General features: G+C 36.6%; 1 protein-coding gene across 2 annotated transcripts in view; it reads right to left on the reverse strand.

Moving 5' to 3' along the window:
• LOC120489815 (NACHT, LRR and PYD domains-containing protein 3) overlaps positions 1–21035 on the reverse strand; it is a 32513-nt gene that overhangs the window by 1805 nt on the left and 9673 nt on the right. The window contains exons 1-4 of one of the 2 annotated variants that reach the window (XM_089128878.1): positions 18394–20319; positions 17268–17441; positions 11981–12142; positions 7467–7513 (exon numbers count right to left, since the gene is read on the reverse strand). In XM_089128878.1, coding sequence (XP_088985004.1) covers positions 7467–7513; positions 11981–12142; positions 17268–17441; positions 18394–20162 — 2152 coding nt within the window. In that variant the 5' untranslated portion in view covers positions 20163–20319. Of the gene's footprint in view, positions 1–7466; positions 7514–11980; positions 12143–17267; positions 17442–18389; positions 20326–21035 lie in introns of those variants that run through there. The other variant, XM_089128879.1, reaches the window with a different exon arrangement.

The raw sequence follows: 21035 nt of genomic DNA on the forward strand, positions 1-21035 counted from the left end.
CATTTTAGTAAAGTGTCAAACCTGTAACAAGTAGGAGCGATGCGTCCACTACATTTATTTCCTCTGTGTTGAGTCGGATATATGATTTATGATGTATGATTTATGATGTATGATGTATGATATATGAAATATGATGTATGATATATGAAATATGATATATGATGTATGATGTATGATGTATGATATATGATATATGAAATATGATGTATGATTTATGATATATGAAATATGATTTATGATGTATGATTTATGATATATGAAATATGATGTATGATATATGAAATGTGATATATGATGTATGATATATGATGTATGAAATATGATGTATGATTTATGATGTATGATTTATGATGTATGATATATGAAATATGATTTATGATGTATGAAAAGATGAGTAAGACAGGATCATAAGATACCCAATATATCGGAAAACATTTGGAGAGGGTCACACATGATTTTGAACACTTATTAAGTTTTGTTTTGTAGAAAGCCTTTCTTTAAAGTCAATTTCGTTTGGTGTAAATTGTCTCTTCATTTTAATCAATATTTCATCAACAAATTGACTGGATTAATAAATAAGAAGCAAATATAGCAGAACATACTCAATACTCAGTTACTAGGGTGTTCTAGGTGGTTGCTATGCTGTTCTGGGTGGTTGCTAGACAGTTGCTAGGTTACTCTGTGTTTGCTAGGCAGTTACTAGGGTGTCCTAGGTGGTTGCTATACTGTTCTGGGTGGTTGCTAGGTTACTCTAAATCTTTGCTAGGTGGTTACTAGGGTGTTATAGATAGTTGCTATGGTGTTCTGGGTGGTTGCTAGACAGTTGCTAGGTGTTTGCTAGGTTACTCTACGTGTTTTCTTGGCAGTTACTAGGGTGTCCTAGGTGGTTGCTATGGTGTTCTGGGTGGTTGCTAGGTTACTCTAAATCTTTGCTAGGTGGTTACTAGGGTGTTATAGATAGTTGCTATGGTGTTCTGGGTGGTTGCTAGACAGTTGCTAGGTGTTTGCTAAGTTACTCTAAGTGTTTTCTTGGCAGTTACTAGGGTGTCCTAGGTGGTTGCTATGGTGTTCTGGGTGATTTCTGGAAAGTTGCTAGGTAGTTGCTAGGTTATGCGAAATCTTTGCTAGATGGTTACTAGGGTGTTATAGGTAGTTGCTATGGTGTTCTAGTTGGTTGCTAGACAGTTGCTAGGTGTTACTCTAAGTTACTCTAAGCGTTTACTAGGCAGTTACTAGGGTGTTCTGGGTGGTTGCTGGACAGTTGCTAGGTTACTCTATGTGTTTGCTAGGCAGTTACTAGGGTGTTACAGGTAGTTGCTATGGTGTTCTAGTTGGTTGCTAGACAGTTGCTAGGTGTTACTCTAAGTTACTCTAAGCGTTTACTAGGCAGTTACTAGGGTGTTCTGGGTGGTTGCTGGACAGTTGCTAGGTTACTCTATGTGTTTGCTAGGCAGTTACTAGGGTGTTATAGGTGGTTGCTATGGTGTCCTGGGTGGTTGCTAGACAGTTGCTAGGTGGTGGCTAGGTTACTCTGTTTGCACAGCAGTTACTAGGATGTTCTAGATGGTTGCTAGGGTGTTCTGGGTGGTTGCTGGACAGTTGCTAGGTAGTTGCTTGGTTATTCTAAGTGTTTTCTAGGTGGTTACCAGGGCGTTCAAGGTGGTTGCTTTGATGTTTTGGGGTGGTTGCTAGACAGTTGTTATGTGGTTGCTAGGTTACTCTCATTTACAAGGGTGTTGTAGGTGGTTGCTATGGTGTTATGGGTGCTTGTTGGGCATTTGTTGGGTGGTTGCTAGAGGGTTCTGAGTGATTGCTAGGTTATTCTGAGTTGTTGCTAGGCAGTTACTATGGTGTTAGTTGGTTGCTAGGGTGTTCTTGGTGTTTTGTTTTTCATAAGGCTGTATTATATTCTGGTGCTGAAATATGGCTTATTCCTGATGTTATATGGTTGTTAGGGAGCTCTAAACCAGTCATTCCCAAAGGCGGGGTCCCGACCCACAAGTGGGTCGCGGGAGATTTTGTATGGGTCGCCAAGTCGAGCACTATTTTTCAGTGTGCTATAGGCTACTCTCTAGATCAGGGCTATTCAATTGGCGGCTACCCCAACTACCTTAACTACCCCAACCTCCTACCCCAACCTCCCTCCTCCTATTTTATGGTGGTGCGGCTAAATTTGGTTAGATATGCGCGTGGCCGCAGTGGCGCGTGCAGCTGGACGACTATAAGCACTGTGTGTGCACCATGAGCGCTCCGACGGACCTGAGAGAAACGTTTACAGTCCGAATATTTCAGCAGTTCTTACGTGTGTCCCGTATTTCTGTCGACTGAACCAGCGATATTAATCATTCGTTGGTTTGATTATTTCCTTTCCATGAATTGGCCAAACGCGCATGCATAACGGTCTGAAACGATTCGGATTCGTTCACCTGAAGCGGTTTCTCAGTCAGCAACAACAAATAGAGAACAAAACAGCGCTGGTCTTTAGAATCGCGTGGAAAGACAGTATGTCACGTTATAAAAAGACACTAAAAACAGCCAGGGCTGAGCATCTCCGCAAACTAATCGAAAATAACCAAAATAATCCAAGGTTTTTATTTAACACCGTGGCTAGACTAACAAATAAACAGACATCACCAGAGCAAAATATACCTTTACAGTTTAGTAGTAATGATTTTATGAATTACTTCAACGCGAAAATAGAAAGCATCCGAAACAAAATTATAAATGTACAATCCGCTATGGTGTCTTATGATTCAGCTTCAATTATGGCCCCTCTAGAACAACTACACCGCTTTACAACGATAGGACAGGAGGAGCTAAATAAACTTATCATTGCATCTAAACCAACAACTTGTTTATTAGATCCAATACCCACTAAACTACTGAAAGAACTATTACCTGTAGTGGAAGAGCCTCTCCTCAATATTATTAACTCGTCTTTATCTTTAGGTCATGTCCCAAAAATATACAAGCTGGCTGTAATAAAACCGCTCATTAAGAAACCGCAATTAGATCCAAATAACTTGGCAAATTACAGACCCATTTCAAATCTTCCATTTATGTCCAAAATACTTGAAAAAGTAGTGTCACTTTATCATTAAATAATATATCACATAATCACAAATCATTACAAATGATTTACTTTTAGCTTCTGACCAAGGCTGTATCTCAATACTAGTCCTACTTGATCTTAGCGCTGCGTTCGACACTATAGATCATAAAATACTCTTGGATCGACTACAAAACTTCACCGGTGTCCAGGGACAGGCATTAAGCTGGTTTAGATCGTACTTATCGGACCGTTCTCATTTTGTCTGTTTAAATGGGAAAAAATCAAAGATAACGTCAGTAGACTATGGAGTACCGCAAGGATCGGTTTTAGGCCCTCTGCTATTCTCAATATATATGCTGCCACTTGGTAATATTATAAGAAAACATGGAATTAATTTCCACTGTTACGCTGACGACACTCAATTATATATTTCATCACGACCAGATGAAAACACTAACTCATCTAAAATGACAGAGTGTCTCAAAGATATAAAATGCTGGATGACGCGTAATTTCCTGCTATTAAATTCAGATAAAACGGAGGTATTACTTACTGGTCCAAAAAACTACTCACAAAACCTCTCACAATACAACTTTAATATAGACGGATGTCCTGTTACAACAGTAAAAGACCTGGGTGTTATACTAGACCGCAACTTGTCGTTCGAAAATCATATTTCATATGTTACAAGAACAGCCTTTTTCCACCTTAGAAACATTGCTAAGCTACGTAACATGCTATCTATTTCTGATGCAGAAAAATTAGTTCACGCATTCATGACCTCGAGACTAGATTACTGTAATGCTTTATTAGCTGGTTGTCCTGCATCCTCAATAAACAAGCTACAGTTAGTACAAAATGCAGCTGCTAGAGTTCTTACTAGGTCAAGAAAATATGATCATATAACACCGATTTTATCATCTCTACACTGGTTACCTATTAAGTTCCGCATCAACTACAAAATACTACTACTGACCTATAAAGCCCTAAATGGTTTAGCACCTATATACTTAACGGACCTTCTTTCGCCCTACAATCCACCGCGTTCCTTAAGATCACTAAATTCAAGGCTTCTGGTCATTCCTAGGATATCGAAGTCCAGTAAAGGAGGGAGGGCGTTCTCGCATTTAGCTCCAAAACTCTGGAATGGCCTTCCCGATACGGTCCGAGCCTCTGACTCGCTGACACAGTTCAAAACTAGATTAAAGACGCATCTCTTTAGTCAAGCATTCACATAATGCTTACCTTCTAGTCCTCTGTTATGCCATACGGAACCGTTTGCCACTGAAACTGCTTAACGCACCAGTGGGGCTCGACAGCCTCTTAGACAAACGGGTCGGCGCGTATGGTTGGGTTGCGGAGAGTTCAGGTTACGGAGAGTTTGTGAGTTATAACGGAAATTATTATGAACATCAGCTATGCTAATTATTTCCCATCTGCCTTTCTGCTGTTATCTCGGGACGCTTGTCCCGAGAAAAATGGCGTTCGTCAGGTCCAGTTTTGTGTCCAGCCTCTCACGGGGATTTCGGATGCCCCAACGCCTGTGATGAGACGACTCAACGCCTGTGATGAGACGACTCAACGCCTGCGATATGTTATGGCGCCGTTTGATTCATAAACAATATTTATATTTAATATTTATATTTAAACAATATGAATGTAAGCCAGAGGAGAACTGGCCCCCGACTGAGCCTGGGTTCTCCCAAGGTTTTTTCTCCATCCAATCTGATGGAGTTTGGTTCCTTGCCACTGTCGCCTTGCTTTTGGCTTGCTTTGAGCTTGCTCAGTTGGGGTTATTTAGTGTTTAGCAATGTTGTTGATCTGTGTTGTGCTACTTACATGTTATCACTGTGAAGCTGCTTTGATACAATCTGTATTGTGAAAAGCGCTATATAAATAAATGTGACTTGACTTGACTTGGTTTCAGTTGTTTCACTAGTTTACTTCGAACTAGGCAGCACGGTCCAGTCGTGACGCAAAGCTTAAAGGAGCTGCGTTTACTCCCGGTCCCGGACACTATTATTAAACAGCGTTGCGACATCCAGTAAGAAGCGTTTCCAATCGGACACTCCTCTCTCTTACAAACCACAAATCACTCAATGATTTTAACTAGTTTTAACAGCCTTAACCTTCCCAACACTACTGATGAGGTAAATAGCAGAAACTTGAACAAAGTTAGAAGACTAAATACCCTAATCACCACCCTTATAAACATTTACCATGTGATAGCCTATGAATGTAATAATTTACCATGGTTTGGGCATTAATGTGTAATATTTATATTGAATACTATGTTATAGTCATTTATATTGCATTAGATTTATTAGGGGGGGGGGGGGGTAGAGGAATATATAATTAATTGTGTGTATAGTTTTTTACCTGTTTAGGCTTTTTTTATACAGTGGTAGTGAGCCATGCATGCTACAAAGTCTCACTGTCAGGATATTTTAATTTAAGCCTATAATAATTATTATATTAAATTGTGTACACTGTAATGATGAGAATATGAAAACAGTGAGATCCCCTGTCAATTTTTCCTTTCTCATTTCACCTCTGCATTTCGCTTATTGTCAACAACAGGTTAATAAAAAAAAAAGTGCTTTGTCAAATATCTGTATCTCTTTAAAATAGTAAACTGGAAGCTTAACTGACCTTAAAAATGGTCATACATATTTTGTTAATGCATAAATTCTCTTTGTGATATATGAACTATATGGGCCTAATGTTTATTGAGTCACAAGGATTTATCGATTTTAAAAAATGTGGGTCCCCAGAAAAAAAGTTTGGGAAACACTGCTCTAAACGGTTGCCAGGAGATGGCTAGACAGTTAGCAGTGTTAAACTAATAAACTGGTAGAGTTATATTATAGATATTTTATATTATACTATAGTATATATTATTACAGAATATACTATTAGAATAAACTAATAGACTGGATGTCTGTCCAAAAGAGCCAACGCCTCTCGTCTCTATGATCTTATGATTCATAAATGCACTGTAAACAAATAATTGTACAAAAACTGTCAATGACTGATAAACAACAAACGTGAAATTACAGAAGAATATCCTAATGGAAATAAAGTGCACAAAATGTTACTAAAGTGTACAGGTTTTCATTAAACGTTTTACAGTGAACACTTATTTTACAGGAATTTCCTGAATTATTACTAACAAACACATTCAGTGTAATATAAACACACACACACACACACACACACACACACTGTAACCCCATCAGAAGATTAAACACTAACACATCTCTGGAGATCTCAGCGTCTCCACTTACTACAGACTTTATTTCTTTCATGCTGAAGGTCTTGTGGAGAATGAACAGTTTAGATGTGGATGTTTTATTGTAAATATTAAAGTTGTGATCAGTGTTTGCTTTAGTTGAGCTCTTGACTCTTCAGTCTGTGAGTTTTGAACATTAGTTTTACTGCACCGCCCTCGTCACAGCATCAGCACCCCCTGGTGGACTAACATAATATTGTAGCCTACTTAAAAACGTGATATATATATATAAATAGACATAACATACTGTGTCTGATGTGGGATTAAAATGAAGGGCAGTGTATAAGATATAAACTAATGATTAATTATTTCAGATCATGTGAGCGGAGAGCGCATTTCTGAATATACGATTGTAATTGATGTCGTCATGTATTTATTATTTCTGAATTGCCAATTAATTGCTTGTGTAATTGGCATGATACATTTTTACCTGACATAAATGTGAAATAAATGTTACATCTTGATTTATTCTGAAGTATTCTGACATCATTATTTTAGTAAATTATAGGAGGCTGGTGCTACCGCAAATCTTGCAGGATAGGTCAAACTAAAGGCACAGATGTGAATGGAGCAGTAGGCACGTCCTCTGGAGACCTTTTGATTTCTGTCTATCACTGATTTAGCCAGTTGTATGGAAATGGCTAAAGTAAACTACATTCTTTGTACGAGTGAGCAGTTGGCAACCGACGAAGTATAAGAAGAAGTATTAGTTAACCCTGCACCCTCTGACTAAATTCAGAACTGACAAGGTTTGTGTCCGTGAGAAACACGATACGGCCGACGTGATCTCTGTGCGGCATCGGGTCCATAATGAACTAATAACTGAAAGTCTAAGAAACTCTGAATAATCAAAGATCTAAATTAAATCATAATCAGTAGTTATGGTTATTTTCTAATAAGAAACACAATCTAAACTTGATCATCAGTAAAAATTGGAGTCAGATTAAGCGTAGAGCTAAAGTAATATTGAAACTAAATTCTAATAAATTAAGTGAACTTCGCTGGAGCGCTGAAAAGACACGCATTATCCCTTCGCCCAGCCGTTGGATTCCGTCTTTGGGCCAATGGGTGACCCTTACAACAACAAAACACCAACAACTAAAACTGTGTTTGTGGACTTACATTTGCGTGGCCCTGCTGACATCCTGATCTCTCCTCTGTGATCCACACTAGAAAACAAACACACACACACACACACACACACACACACACACACAGTATGTTTCGTTATATTAGTGAGGACATTACATAGACCATTGATTTTATATCAGGTTAATGCTATTTTCTACGGCCTGAAGCCTCACTCCCAAACAGAAACAAACACTAGATTTAAGATTTATTTATCTTTTTTTTTTTTACTAATATTTTTAGACATTTGACCTTCACATAACCAAACCTGTTTTGGACTAAACCGCTCACTTCATATGGATGACTTTTACGATCTCTTTATGAACTTTTTGAAGCTTTAAAGTGTCAGTTGCGCAGACTGTCTATGGAGGGACAGAAAGCTCAGATTTCAATAAAAAGATCTTCAATTGTGTTCAGAAGATGAACCAAAGACTTACCGGTTTGTAACAACACGAGGGGGAGTGATCAATGACAGAATTGTATTTATTTTTCTTTTTTTTCTTTTTTTGGGTTGAATTAACCCTTTAATTAGATCCAAGCTCGTTTGTATGAACTGTGAACTAACACTTTAAATCATATTTCTGAAATAGGGCTGTCATGGTGAAAGAGTTTCCCTTGCTGTAATCTTTAGTGGCTCAATAGAGCAATAAAAAATAATGTATCATAGTCATTTATTGATTTATTTGCTGCTATATAAATAATAGTGTTACTTTGCATGCCCAAAAAATGACGCCATATTCAGTGACCAACTTATGTCTCCCACAATTTTAAACATTAATTATATCCATTCAGCATATCAGTGTTTTAAAGCTATCATTTTCTTAACATGTATTAGACTTCAAAACATTTAACAACTTTTAATTTAAGTGGATTTACAACGATCCTCACATAAACCCATAATAAATGTCATATCTACCTGTGTCTATATTTACCTGTGTCTAACAGGTAGGAAATATACCAAAATGTTATAAAGACCGACTCTAACAAGGTCATAAACACATGTTCTATTAACTCACATCACTAACTAATTCAATGCAAATTAGTACATAGGCTTCTTTATTCTACCCCTCCATCTCTTCTAATAAATGTGAATCTGCCGAGGGCTCTCTGGGTAATCTCTTCTGGTCATGCCTGAAGCTTTATGAGTATTGGAGCGAAATCAATTTGATGTGTGTGTGTTTAATAAAATAATTTAGTCACTACAGTTAAAACCTGAATGTGTTTGCTTACTAAATTGTGAGCTAAACGAAAGTTGCAGAAAAGATCAGCAACAGGAGTCAAATTTCATTAATCACGCGAGTGACGAGCTGACTGAAGAGCTGACTGAAAAGATGATGATGGAATATTTTGTGTAAAAGCGCCTTTACTTTCACTTTTATATTAGTGATGAAAAAGCCCTCGATTAACCGGTGGGAAAATATTCTGATATATTTATATACATATATATAATTTTATGGACTACGTTGATATCATTTTGGACACTAGAGGGCAGTATAGCCCTACCAGGGTTTCCGTTGTCCTGTAATTACCGGACATTGGCCGGGGAAAAAAATGAAATGTCCGACAAAATTAAATCTCTCCTGTCAAATTGTCTGATTAAAATTGCCTAAAAATCCCGCCCCCCTAACACAATCTCAATAAGAGAATAAGCCTAAAATGTATAAAGCAAAAATACACCGATATTGGGCTATGTTATAAAGGAACAGGCTCTACCGTTTGAATGTTATTAAAGACGGCACATACAAGGATGTCAATGTGACCAATTGAAGCGACCGCTCATTCAAGCTTTCAAAAAAGCCAGGGAACTCTATGTTCAACATGAAAGATGCCTTGCAAGATCGGTTCCCTGAGGATTGCATGGATCTACTTCACTGCCTCGATGCCCTTCTGAATCCCTAGATATCCACAGACACATTGTGGTAAGTAGGATCTGTTGATTTATTATACGGGTCATTCTACAGAAACGTCCCCTTTTAGTATGGCAAGATGTCTTTATTTATTTATTTTTCTAACATTTAAACGTACACGACATTATTAAATTAGTAAAAATTTAAAATCTAAATAAAAATGTATATTTTTTGTGCATTTATTTAAAGACGGCATGTAACGTTACCCGTATTTTCCGCACTATAAGGCGCACTTAAAAGCCTTTAATTTTCTCAAAAAACGACAGTGCGCCTATAATCCGGAGCGCCTTATATATGGATCAATTGGCTAATAACGCTCCGCGTTATTAAATTCGCCAGCGAACTCGCGCTCGTGTCCATCTTATGCCCGCTCTGTCACACGGCCAGTTCAACCTCGTATAATCAATAATCAAATCACTGTTCCCGGCGCTGCTCGCGCGTCACAGAATGTTCATAAAGCGCTCCCCGTTCAGCACTCAATGCAGATTGCTCCACTCAAATCGCCCCCCGCTCGCTCCAAAAAACGAAAAAAAAATCTGCATGTATTTTTATTTCACTTTTAGGTTAGACCACAGCCTTACCTTACAAAGAACTAAAGACCAACATCAACATTTTCCAAACAGAAATGTTTCATTTCAAACTACAAATTAGGACTAGCAAGAACAGGAATGTAGCATACACAAAAAGTCCTGTAAAATTAAACAAATAAATGGGCCTAATAATATGAATAAAAATTATATAAACAAAAATATACATAAAAGTTTTAAAAGAAAATTAACTATAGGCCAGAATTTTGATAACGTTTGCCCAACTCACACGATAAAAACGTAAATGGGCTTATAACCACTGTACACAAAAACTGCTGTAAAAATTAAACGAATAAATGGCCCTAATAATATAACGAAAACAAAAACATGAACAAAAATGTAAAAAAAAAAAAAATGCATATATATATATATATATATATATATATATGCCTACATAAATGTTTAAAAGTAGGCTAAGTAATTATTAGGCCAGATTTTGATAAGCCTAACTGATTTTTGCGCAGCGCGCACTATTAAAATTTAAATTGGCTTAGGCCTATATCATCTGCACACACACAAAAAAAAAATGTAAAATTAAACGAATCAATGGGCCTAATTATATAAACAAAAATCATCTACATCAACATCAATGTGTTAAATTAAATACATTTTGGTAAATTAACTATTAGGCCACCAGACGCCTATATCTAACTGAACTTTTGCGCAGAGAGCACGTGGATGACAATTTAAATTGTCTCAAACTTAAAAAAAAAAAAGAAAAAAAAATGCTTTCCTTTTCTACAGTTCTTTTGAGTTCACCTTCAAGAACACGAGTTTGGACACATGCGGTGGTGTCTTGAAAGCAGGCCAGCAGCGGAGAAAACCCTCTCTACTGAGAGTGTATATAACTAGTTCGCTTGAGAAAAACTACTATTCAGATATTGTATGTGGGGAGGGGGGATTGGTTTGTTAAACTAATGTGAAACCAAAAACAATTGGCGTTGATTGACACCAATCGGACGTTCATGTTTTCATGGTTTCCGTCTATTTGAAAGTTATGCAAATAAACATGTTGCATTCTATAGCTACGGCCTGATTATGTCATTTTTTAAGTAACATAGCCTGCCTCCAGTTTTCCTCAACTTGACTAATTAAGAGGCGATATTTGACCGGCATATCATCAAAATGTCCGTTAAACTAAACCTCTGCCGGTCACTTTGACCGACACCATTTTTTTCTAGCGGAAACTCTGAGCCCTACGTATGATTTTTTTTTTTTTTTTAACCAAATATCAATAAACAGCCTACTTTAAACTTTTTCATCCTACTTTAATTGAAAAAAAAAAAAAATAGAATAAAATGAACTAAAATTTTGTTTTAATATTTATATAATTTAATATAATAATAAATGTTGTATAATTACATTTTTAAAAGATATTAGACATTTCCTGATTCTTTACTTGACATAATCTCTCGCGATAGCAAAACCGTTTGAGATATTCAATATCCGTTCACAATTTAGCATCTTTAATGTATTTTCATCAAGTTAAAAAAGTTTGGCATGAATAACATAAACTACTTAAGAGGAGTGAGTAAAAATTTAAAGGCTGGTTTTGCAAAACATCCACATTCAGATCAAAATTGCCGACATCCTGTTGGGCTGGCTTAAAGTTGTTTGGCCTGATGAGATCTATATGTGTACCGAGTTTCATATTATTACATGTGTTTGATTTATGGACCAAGTTAATTTAATTAATAAACTAATTATATAAAACTATTGTCAATGCACTACAATTAAACTGGTTATATGCCATTATTAAAAAAATATTTTTTTAAACTTATTTAAAAAATACAAGGCTTAATGCATTTTTTTTCTTTTTTAATGCAGGCCAAACCACACAGCAGTGAAATGGTTAATCTAGCACCCCCTATTCTCTTCCAATGTGTGAATGAGCGCGAGCAGTAATTTTCTTTTTTAATTCTCCTTTTGTGGTCCAAAACAGAAAGAAGGGCTAATATCGTTAGAAAAACACCAGGTTGAGTAAATGATGAATTCATTTTCATGATCAACATACTTGAGTGTGTCCAGATGTGTGAGTGTATCAGAGAGCAGCTTCACTCCTGAATCTCCTGGGTGATTGTAGCTCAGGTCCAGCTCTCTCAGGTGTGAAGGGTTTGAACTCAGAGCTGATGCCAGATCAGCACAACCTTCCTCTGTCACCATACAGCCAGATAATCTACAACAACAGTAAATGTTCATGTTAGTGTGCTTCATTTTTACAAATGTTTCAGATATTTTTTTCTAAAATTTGTGATACGTTGACAGGGATGCAGGATATGGGGAAACGTGTTACAGGACTATAAATACAACAAAACTGCAAAGAGTAGATAGCCAATATCCTTGCTCCACTTGATATGACGGTGAAAGATAGTGTGAGAAATCTTGGCATTATAGTCGACTCATCACTTAGCTTTGACAAACAGATAAACTCTGTTGTAAAGAGCAGTTTCTATCAGCTTAGAGTGATTTCTAAGATAAAACCCCCTCTCACTTTTAAAGATCTGGAGGTCGTTGTCCATGCTTTCATCACATCAAGACTAGATTATTGCAACTCTCTTTATGCAGGGATCTGCCAACGACAACTGCGCCGTCTTCAGCTGGTGCAAAACGCTGCAGCCAGGCTTTTAACTGGCACTAAAAAAAGGGACCACATTACCCCAGTACTACGTGGTCTTCATTGGCTACCAGTTCAATATAGGATTGAGTACAAGATTTTATTGATGGTTTTTAAAGCTTTGCATAATATGTCCCCAGACTGCATTGTCGACCTCCTAGGAGTGTATAAATCAGGCAGGACATAAAGATCAAATCAACTTTTGCTGACAGTCCCTTACTCCAAAAAGAAGACAAAGGGTGACCATGCCTTCTCAGTTGCGGCCCCCAAGCTATGGAATAATCTCCCCGCTCATATCCGGCAAGCTCAAAAAATAGACATTTTTAAAGGGGACATATCATGCAAAATCCACTTTTTTAGCCCTTAAATGCATTTTGTTGTATATTTGGAGTGTTTATAAGTACAGAAAAGATGAAATTATTCTCTTCAGGTGCTTTGTTTATATCTTTATATCCTGTTTTGGTCATATTTTTCAACCTGTTCAGATTTTTCTGTTCTCTATGACGTTTTTTGAACCATCACGTCACCGTATTTGCAGCGGAACTGCCAAATAAGGACATTGACTACCGGTCCAAAACTTCGAGCAATCCGCCATTATTATTTCTCGCTCCGATTTTGTAGTCCGAGCTCAATGATGCAGAAGTTACAAGAGGGCAAGTCAAAATGTTCGATTGTTGGATGTACGTTAGTGACCTGAAGCACTTCAAGGATTCCCACTTCAACAACCTCCGCCAGTATACAGAAGGGTTTGCCGATTGACTTCGTCTGAATGAGAGGTAAATTCCTTCTATCTTTGGAGACGATGAACAGAGCATTTTGATAAGCTGTAAATATCATTAATAAAAATAAAGTACTTTACTTTCATAAAACACATGGTGGTCATGGTTTAGCAGTACCTTTGTCTTGTTTTGAAATAACGTTACACATCTGCAGTATTATTGTTCTTGAGTTTCATCAATGGTCATTTAGCTGCTTTTCTGATGCTTTTCTAAACGTATCATATTATCAATACAGATTTTTTTGTGGTAAGATTAGACTGTAGTCATTTATCTTGTCAGTGTGCTTGTTTTAACAGGAGAAATAGTCGACTTTCATTAATAACACAAAACAGTGAACTCACATACCAATACATCCATATGTAGAGGTTGTTCTGCAGCTTCGTCGTCATCTTTATCAAATCGCTCCGTCTTTATCAAATCGATCTCGAATATGTAAGGCTTGATGGACAAGTCTTCTGTTGTTGACATTTTATTAACGTGTGAATAAAAATGTTCTTTGAAGGTATCGTATATAATCGTATATCTCTAATCAAACTACAATAATGGCCAAACACGGGGAGTTGAACGGACCGTGATATCATCAACCTGGAGAGCGGGCGGGGTATGACGCATCTCCTTTTTATTTAAAGGGGCCGCTTTGAAACGGGTCACTCAAAGACGCACATCAGAAAAGGGGTAGAAAGGGGGCTTGTGGAGCTATAATAATGAGGAATTCAGACCCAAGCATTGGAGTTATGTTTTATATAGACCACAACGGTGTGATTTATATGTAAAAATTAATGATTTAAAAGCATGATATCTTTTCACATATCTTTTTAACCTAGCATTTAGTTAGTGTATTGTTACAGTGTACATATAAAATTTAATAATTTTCAGTTTTTATTATTTTAAATCCTTTCTACACTGTCCTCACTATATTTTTATATGTGGAGTATGTCTAAGATTGTATGGTCTACTTTCACACATGCTTTTATAGATGAATGTTTTACTGTTTTGAAGTTAACTGTGAAGCACTTTGGGCAAGGAACGTTGCTATTAAATGTGCTATATAAATAAATAAAAGTTGAAGTTTTTGGGGTGTACTAGAATATGCTTTCATAATTAATTGTTTAAAAAAAAAGCATTTTTTCCCCCTTATTTTACTTTATTACAGTACCTCTCTCCCCAGTCTGGCCCGAACGTGCCGTTTATTGATAATATTAATACATCTCTTACCTTTGTCAAAAATAATAATAATAATAATAAAAGAAAAAAAATAATAATACTGATAAGAAGAACAATAAAAGACGTTGTCACATTGTCAGTTTGTTTTGATATCTGTTCTTGTCTGGGTTTGGTTAAACTGTGAATTAGTTCTCTTCTATCTTTCTCCGCCCCCTTCCTTTTTGTTTCTATGGTTTCTGATTTGATTTGAGTTTCAGTTCAGCTTTGTATCGTTAATTAGTCTCATTAGTTTCACTGTTTTCTGTCTATTTAAGCCTTGTGTGTCTTTCTGTTCTTTGTCAGTTCTACATTGCCTTGAGTTGGTTTTTCTGTTCTTGTTCTTGAGATTATTTAATGAGTTTGAGTTTGTTTTTGAATAAAGCTGCTGCACTTAGATCCTGTTTCATCTCTGCTGCAACCACTGTGTAACATACATCTTCTGAAGAAACCCCAATTACATTCAGGCAATAGTGTTAAAGTGGGACACTTGTATTGTCAAAGTGGAATACTTCATTTGTCTAATTAAAAATTCTAGACAGGGAACTGTACTTGAATATTAACATGTTGAATGAATATATGTATAGGTCAAACCTCAGTATGTTGCGCAACATTGCGCGAATTTTGTTAGCAGAAAAAATGGTCCATGGAATTGTTCGGTTTGTATGCGTACTGAACCGGAAGCCTCGAACCGAAACGGTTCAATACAAATACATGTACCGTTACTCCCATAATACATATATATATATATATATTTTTTTTTTTTTTTTTTCTACTTTTGAAGAAATGTGTAAATAAAAAGTTATTTCACATCCTGCCCAATTTTGTCCAACAAACTATGTTCATGTTGAAGGCTATGAAAACAATAGTTAATGTAACCATGTAGGCTATGCTATATACCCACATTTATTCTGCAAATAAATAAATAAATAAATAAGAAAAGAAAGTATATAAGACTAAATGTAACTGTTAAGAGGCACACATTTAGTCGCCTGAGCTTCTACTATCTGAGTAATTATAATAGCCTACATACAGTATGATTACTCCTTTACAATAGTCACTTTACAGTAATTTATATTATACAAATACATTTACTTCTACATGTACAAGTTCTACATATAGCATATTAGCATAATATTCTTATGCGATCAGGTTGTGATTTAATTATCAGTTATTATTTTCAACTATACCTAGACAATTCACCTTTGGCTAAGCCACACCCTAGAATGTAGATTGACCAATCACAGCGCAGCCAAGAACGAGCTCCCACACAGACTCTGAAACTTTTTCACAGCGCTTCATTGACTTTCAACACAGGCGTCTCATATTTTTGGTCTTGGCAGGCTATTACCGTCGTAATTTTATCAAAAATATGGTTAAACGTTGTGCCTCGGGCAGTTGTAACACAGATACGCGTTTCCCAGAGAGGTTGGAGGGGGTGTCCGTTTTTTCCCTTCCCAAAACTGAAGTCAAATCCTGACAAGTGTCGTGTTTGTATTAAACTGTGTGGATGTCCTCAGTAAGCTAAACCCCTCAAAGATCAACAAGCACATCTTTTTTTACTTCTAACCTTACTGTGAGTGTGAAGTTATACTAGTTAGACCGTTTTATAATGTTTTAGGTTATGATAATCGGTTCTCATACGGGTTGTTGATACGCTAGCACACGCTGCTAATAAATACAATGTTATACTCGTGTAGTCCGTTTGCTTTGTAATAACAATTATAGAAGTGAATAGAGACCTACCCAGCTTTGCATGAACAGTGTTTCTCCCTGATATTGTTAGTCCCAGCCTCCGTCTCGATTAGTAGGAAATGCGGTGGTAATGTTTTGACTGTGACCGGTAACGTTATGCTTTTGCCTCTATTTGGATGCCTTGTTGTTTCTTGCGTTTCACCTGTATGTCTTGAATATAGCCTTCGAACGCATATTGCAGCCCCTTTTGCCTACTTCTATTGGACACTTTATTTGCTGCTTTATAAAAGTTTGATAAGATTTCAACAGGAAGAGCTGTTACAGCATAAGCCATGCAGAGCGCAGATGAAGTTTGACAGATGTAGCAACAGTAACTAGGGGGGGGGGGGGGGGGGCTTAGCCAAAGGTGAATTATCCACAAAGGATTATAATTAATTGCATGTAGACTATATTTTACAGACAGGTTACAATTAGCTCAATTGTATATTAATACTTAATCAAAACGGATTATAATTAAATATTAATTTATTAATTAGGTCTATACAACCTGAAAAAAATCTTAAATCACGATAAGAGTAATTTTATTTCATAATAACGATATACATCACAGTATAATCATTTTCACTTTAAAAGGGTCAAATTATGCCCTTTTACAAAGTCTTGTTTTTGTTTTGGGGTGTCCTAGAATATGCTTTTATAATGAATTGTTCAAAAAACACATTTTTCACATATTTTACACCATTAAAGCAGTGGTTTACATTAAACATTCAGGCCCATCAGGCATCTTAAAAATAATTAAAACAATTAAAAAAAAAAATGAATACTGGGAAGAACATTAAAAGATGTCTTCTGAAGAAACCCCAATTGCTTTCAGGCAATACTGTTAAAGTGGGACACTTGTTTTGCCAAAGTGGAATACCTCATATTTCTTCTTAAAAATTCTAGACAGGGAACTGTACTTGAATATTAACATGTTGAATGAATACATATAGTTCAATACGTATAGTTCAAACCTCAGTATGTTGAGTTGACAGTTTGGACTCTTCAGTCCCGTACAGAGCAGCTTCACTCCTGAATCCAGCAGGTCATTGTTACTCAGGTCCAGCTCTCTCAGGGGGGAGTTTGATGATTGTAGAGCTGAAGCCACAATTTCACAGTGCTGATCAGTGAGATTACAGCCTGTTAATCTGAAAAAGGAGAACAAATAGTATTAATTTAGTTGAAAATGTATGTACAGTACAATTTGTACAGTATTATGTTTGTGAATGGCTGAATGGTTATATACAATATAAATATATATTTGGGTATTTTCTACTTTTTAAAGAAATGTTTAAATAAAATAAAAAGTTATTTCATATCCTGCCAAATTTTGAAAACAATAAAATTTACATGTTGCTATAAAAAAGTTACTGTAACCATGTAGGCTATGCAATATATACATACTGTACATTGTGCAAAAAATAAAAAAAAATAATAATTCTAACATTGTAACAACAACATTATAATCTAAAAACCAAAATGTTTTTTTTTTAAACTGAAGCTAAATTCACTGCAAATAAATAATAAAAGCACAAATTAAACAGTAACTGATAAGAGGACACATTTACTGATCTGAGCTTAGTATATTAGCCTGTATATGATTACCCCATTGATATAGTCACTTTACAGTTACTTATATTATAAAAATACATTTACTTGTAGTTTACAGTTCTACATTTAACACATTTAATTTCCAACAAAAAATATTATAGAAAAATATATATTTCAGTCATAATTATGCCGCTCCTATTCTGTTATGCTATGTCTGTATGGCGTGCAGCAGCGCTTGTTCACTGAAGTCCCTAAAGTTTACCAAAGACTTGATTGCATAAAGTTTGTCCACTCCTGATATTTTTGCATGACCTTCCAACACTTACATATGGTGAATATACCTCTGAAATGTAAGTTTTGCACTGGGGAAAATATGTATCAAACACATTAAACAGCAAAAGGTTTCCGTCAGAGCATCTAAAGGGGCAAGCGGTGTTAAACTATATGCATTTACTGTATATTAAGGTTCAAAATAACTCATAAGGTAAAGCATATCTCATATAGGACAATGGCATTTGTTCCTGCAGATTTTATGATTTTCACACTCACAGAGCTTTTCTGCAGTTCCTCACAGCAGGTACCAGTCGCCGTTTACCCTCTTTTGATTTGATGTTCTTCAAGAAGTCTAACTCATCCATCACCTCCTCTGACATCAGGATCATGTTCGCCAATGTTGAGCATTGTGCAAGAGAGAGACTTTTTCTTTTTGTTTCAGAGTTTAAAAATGCCTGCATTTCTTCAAGAACAGAATGATCCTTCATCTCAATCAAGCAGTGTGACAGATTCATCCATCTTTCAGGACTGACATTGTTTTTTTGACCTCGTTTGAGGTTTTTGATTATTTTCTCGATGCTCTCTGGGTTGTTCTCTGTGTGAATCAGCACATCCTGTAAGAGTCTCTGGTTGAACTCCAATGAGATGCCATGAAGAAATCGAAGTAAAAGATCCAGGTGTCCATTTTTACTGTTCAAGGCTTTATTCATTACATCCTTCAGAAACACATCCAGAGGAACATTTACAGACTGAGTTCTGGACTTTCCAGTGAGGAACTCTTTCATAACTTCACTGTTCTTGTGTAAATAGCAGAAAAACACATACAGTGCTGCAAAAAACTCCTGAAAGCTCAGATGTACAAAGCTGTAAACCTTCCTGTGATAAATCACAGATTCCTCTCTAAAGATCTCAGTGCAAATCCCAGAATACACTGAGGCGTCAGTGACGTCTACGCCGCTCTCAATCAGGTCCTCCTCATAGAACATCACATTGCCCTTCATCAGCTGATTGAAAGCCAGTTCAGCAAGTTTCACAATCACGTCTCTGTTGGACTCCAGGAGTTTATCTGGATCTCTCTCTTCATACTTCTGGTTCCTCATATGAGTTTGAATGAGGAGGAAGTGTATGTACATTTCAGTCAGAGTTTGAGGGATTTCTGCACTGAGATCTTGTTTCAGGATGTTTTGAAGCACAGTGGCTGAGATCCAGCAGAAGACGGGTATGTGACACATGATGTGGAGGCTTCTTGCTCTTCTGATGTGAGAGATGATTCTGCTGGCTTGATCCTCATCACTGATTCTCTTCCTGAAATATTCCTCCTTCTGAGGCTCATTGAATCCCTGAATTTCTGTCACACGGTTGATGTATTTGGAGGGGATCTGATTGGCTGCTGCTGGTCTGGTGGTGATCCAGATGAGAGCAGAGGGAAGCAGATCTCCTTTCATGAGGTTTGACATCAACACACCCACAGATGAAGACTCAGTCACATCAGAAACTTTCTCACTGTCTGAAAACATCAGTGTCAATCTGCTTTCATCCAGACCATCTAAGATCAACACAACTGTACATTCATCATACATCTCTGAGTCCAGATCTCGAAGTTCAGGATGAAAGTCCAGCAGAAGTCTGTGAAGACTGTACTGATGATCTTTAATCAAGTTCAGCTCTCTAAATGGAAGCACAAACATGAAATCTACATCCTGATTGGCTTTTCCCTCGGCCCAGTCCAGAATGAACTTCTGCACAGAGACGGTTTTCCCGATTCCAGCGATGCCTTTAGTAAGAACAGTCTTGATTTTGTCTTTCTTCTCTCTTCTCTTCTCCTCATATCCTGGTTCAGGTGAAGGATCAAAGATGTCATTGCAGTGGATTGGAGTGTCTTGGAGGGTCTTGTAACTTTTCTCCATCTGTAGCACCTCATGTTCTTCATTCACTCCTTCACTCTCTCCCTCTATGATGTACAGCTGTGTGTAAATCCTGTTCAGGAGAGTCTGATTCTCTTGTAGTTTGATTCCCTCAAATAATCTCTCATATCTGTTCTTCATGCTGGTTTTGTGCTGGTCTTTGACTCTCTGCCGATCATCATGCACTGGCTGGTGAGAATCGAGCTGCAGGGCTGCTTCAGTGTCATGATGACTGATGTGTTTCTGACAGGAGGATGAGCTGGTCTGACAGGACACATATCTGATCTGGTCAGCTCTCTCACCACTGAAAACACATTAAAACAAACATAAAGGGTTTTTATAAAAAAAATGAAAATATGCAAATATCTTAAATATTAAAAATTGTTATTAAAAATAATACCACAAACAAATGATAAAGAAGCATTTGTTTAATAAACCAATTTTACATATAATAAATCTAATGTGGCCAGTTGATTTTATGACAAAGTTCCTCAAGGTTCTGTTCCCATTCAATATTGTACAATTTGTACGTCTCCCCCTTAAAGAACAAAAATATATGGGAAAACACAACAAAATTTAATGCAATATATCACATAATACATTTCCATAAATGGAAAACTAGTGCTTATATACTTTTTAAATACTACAATATATCCATTGGCCACTGACAACAGGCCACTTTTCTTTTCTTTTTTTACCATGGTTCACTGTTTTTTTTCAGTATTTTTAATTCTAAAGTAATAAACATTACATAATTCCTAAAAATGTCATAATTTCATTACAGTTAACCCCCCGGGGTCGACAATCACGCCGGAGTGATATTCTCACTTTTTTTCTTATCAGTGCAAAAGAGACTCAAAATACTCTTAAATAATAGATCTTACATATAAGTGTTACACATCATTAGATCCTGTTAATTTCTCTTTTTTTGTGGATACTCACAATAAAAACAAAGTGTTCTGCTTTTCCTCAAATAAAGAGTTTTGCGAGTTTTGCGTTCTCTCTGTCAGGACG

The sequence above is a fragment of the Pimephales promelas genome, chromosome 3 (assembly GCF_988280905.1).
Source record: "Pimephales promelas chromosome 3, fPimPro1.hap1.1, whole genome shotgun sequence".
Taxonomy (NCBI): Eukaryota; Metazoa; Chordata; class Actinopteri; order Cypriniformes; family Leuciscidae; genus Pimephales; species Pimephales promelas.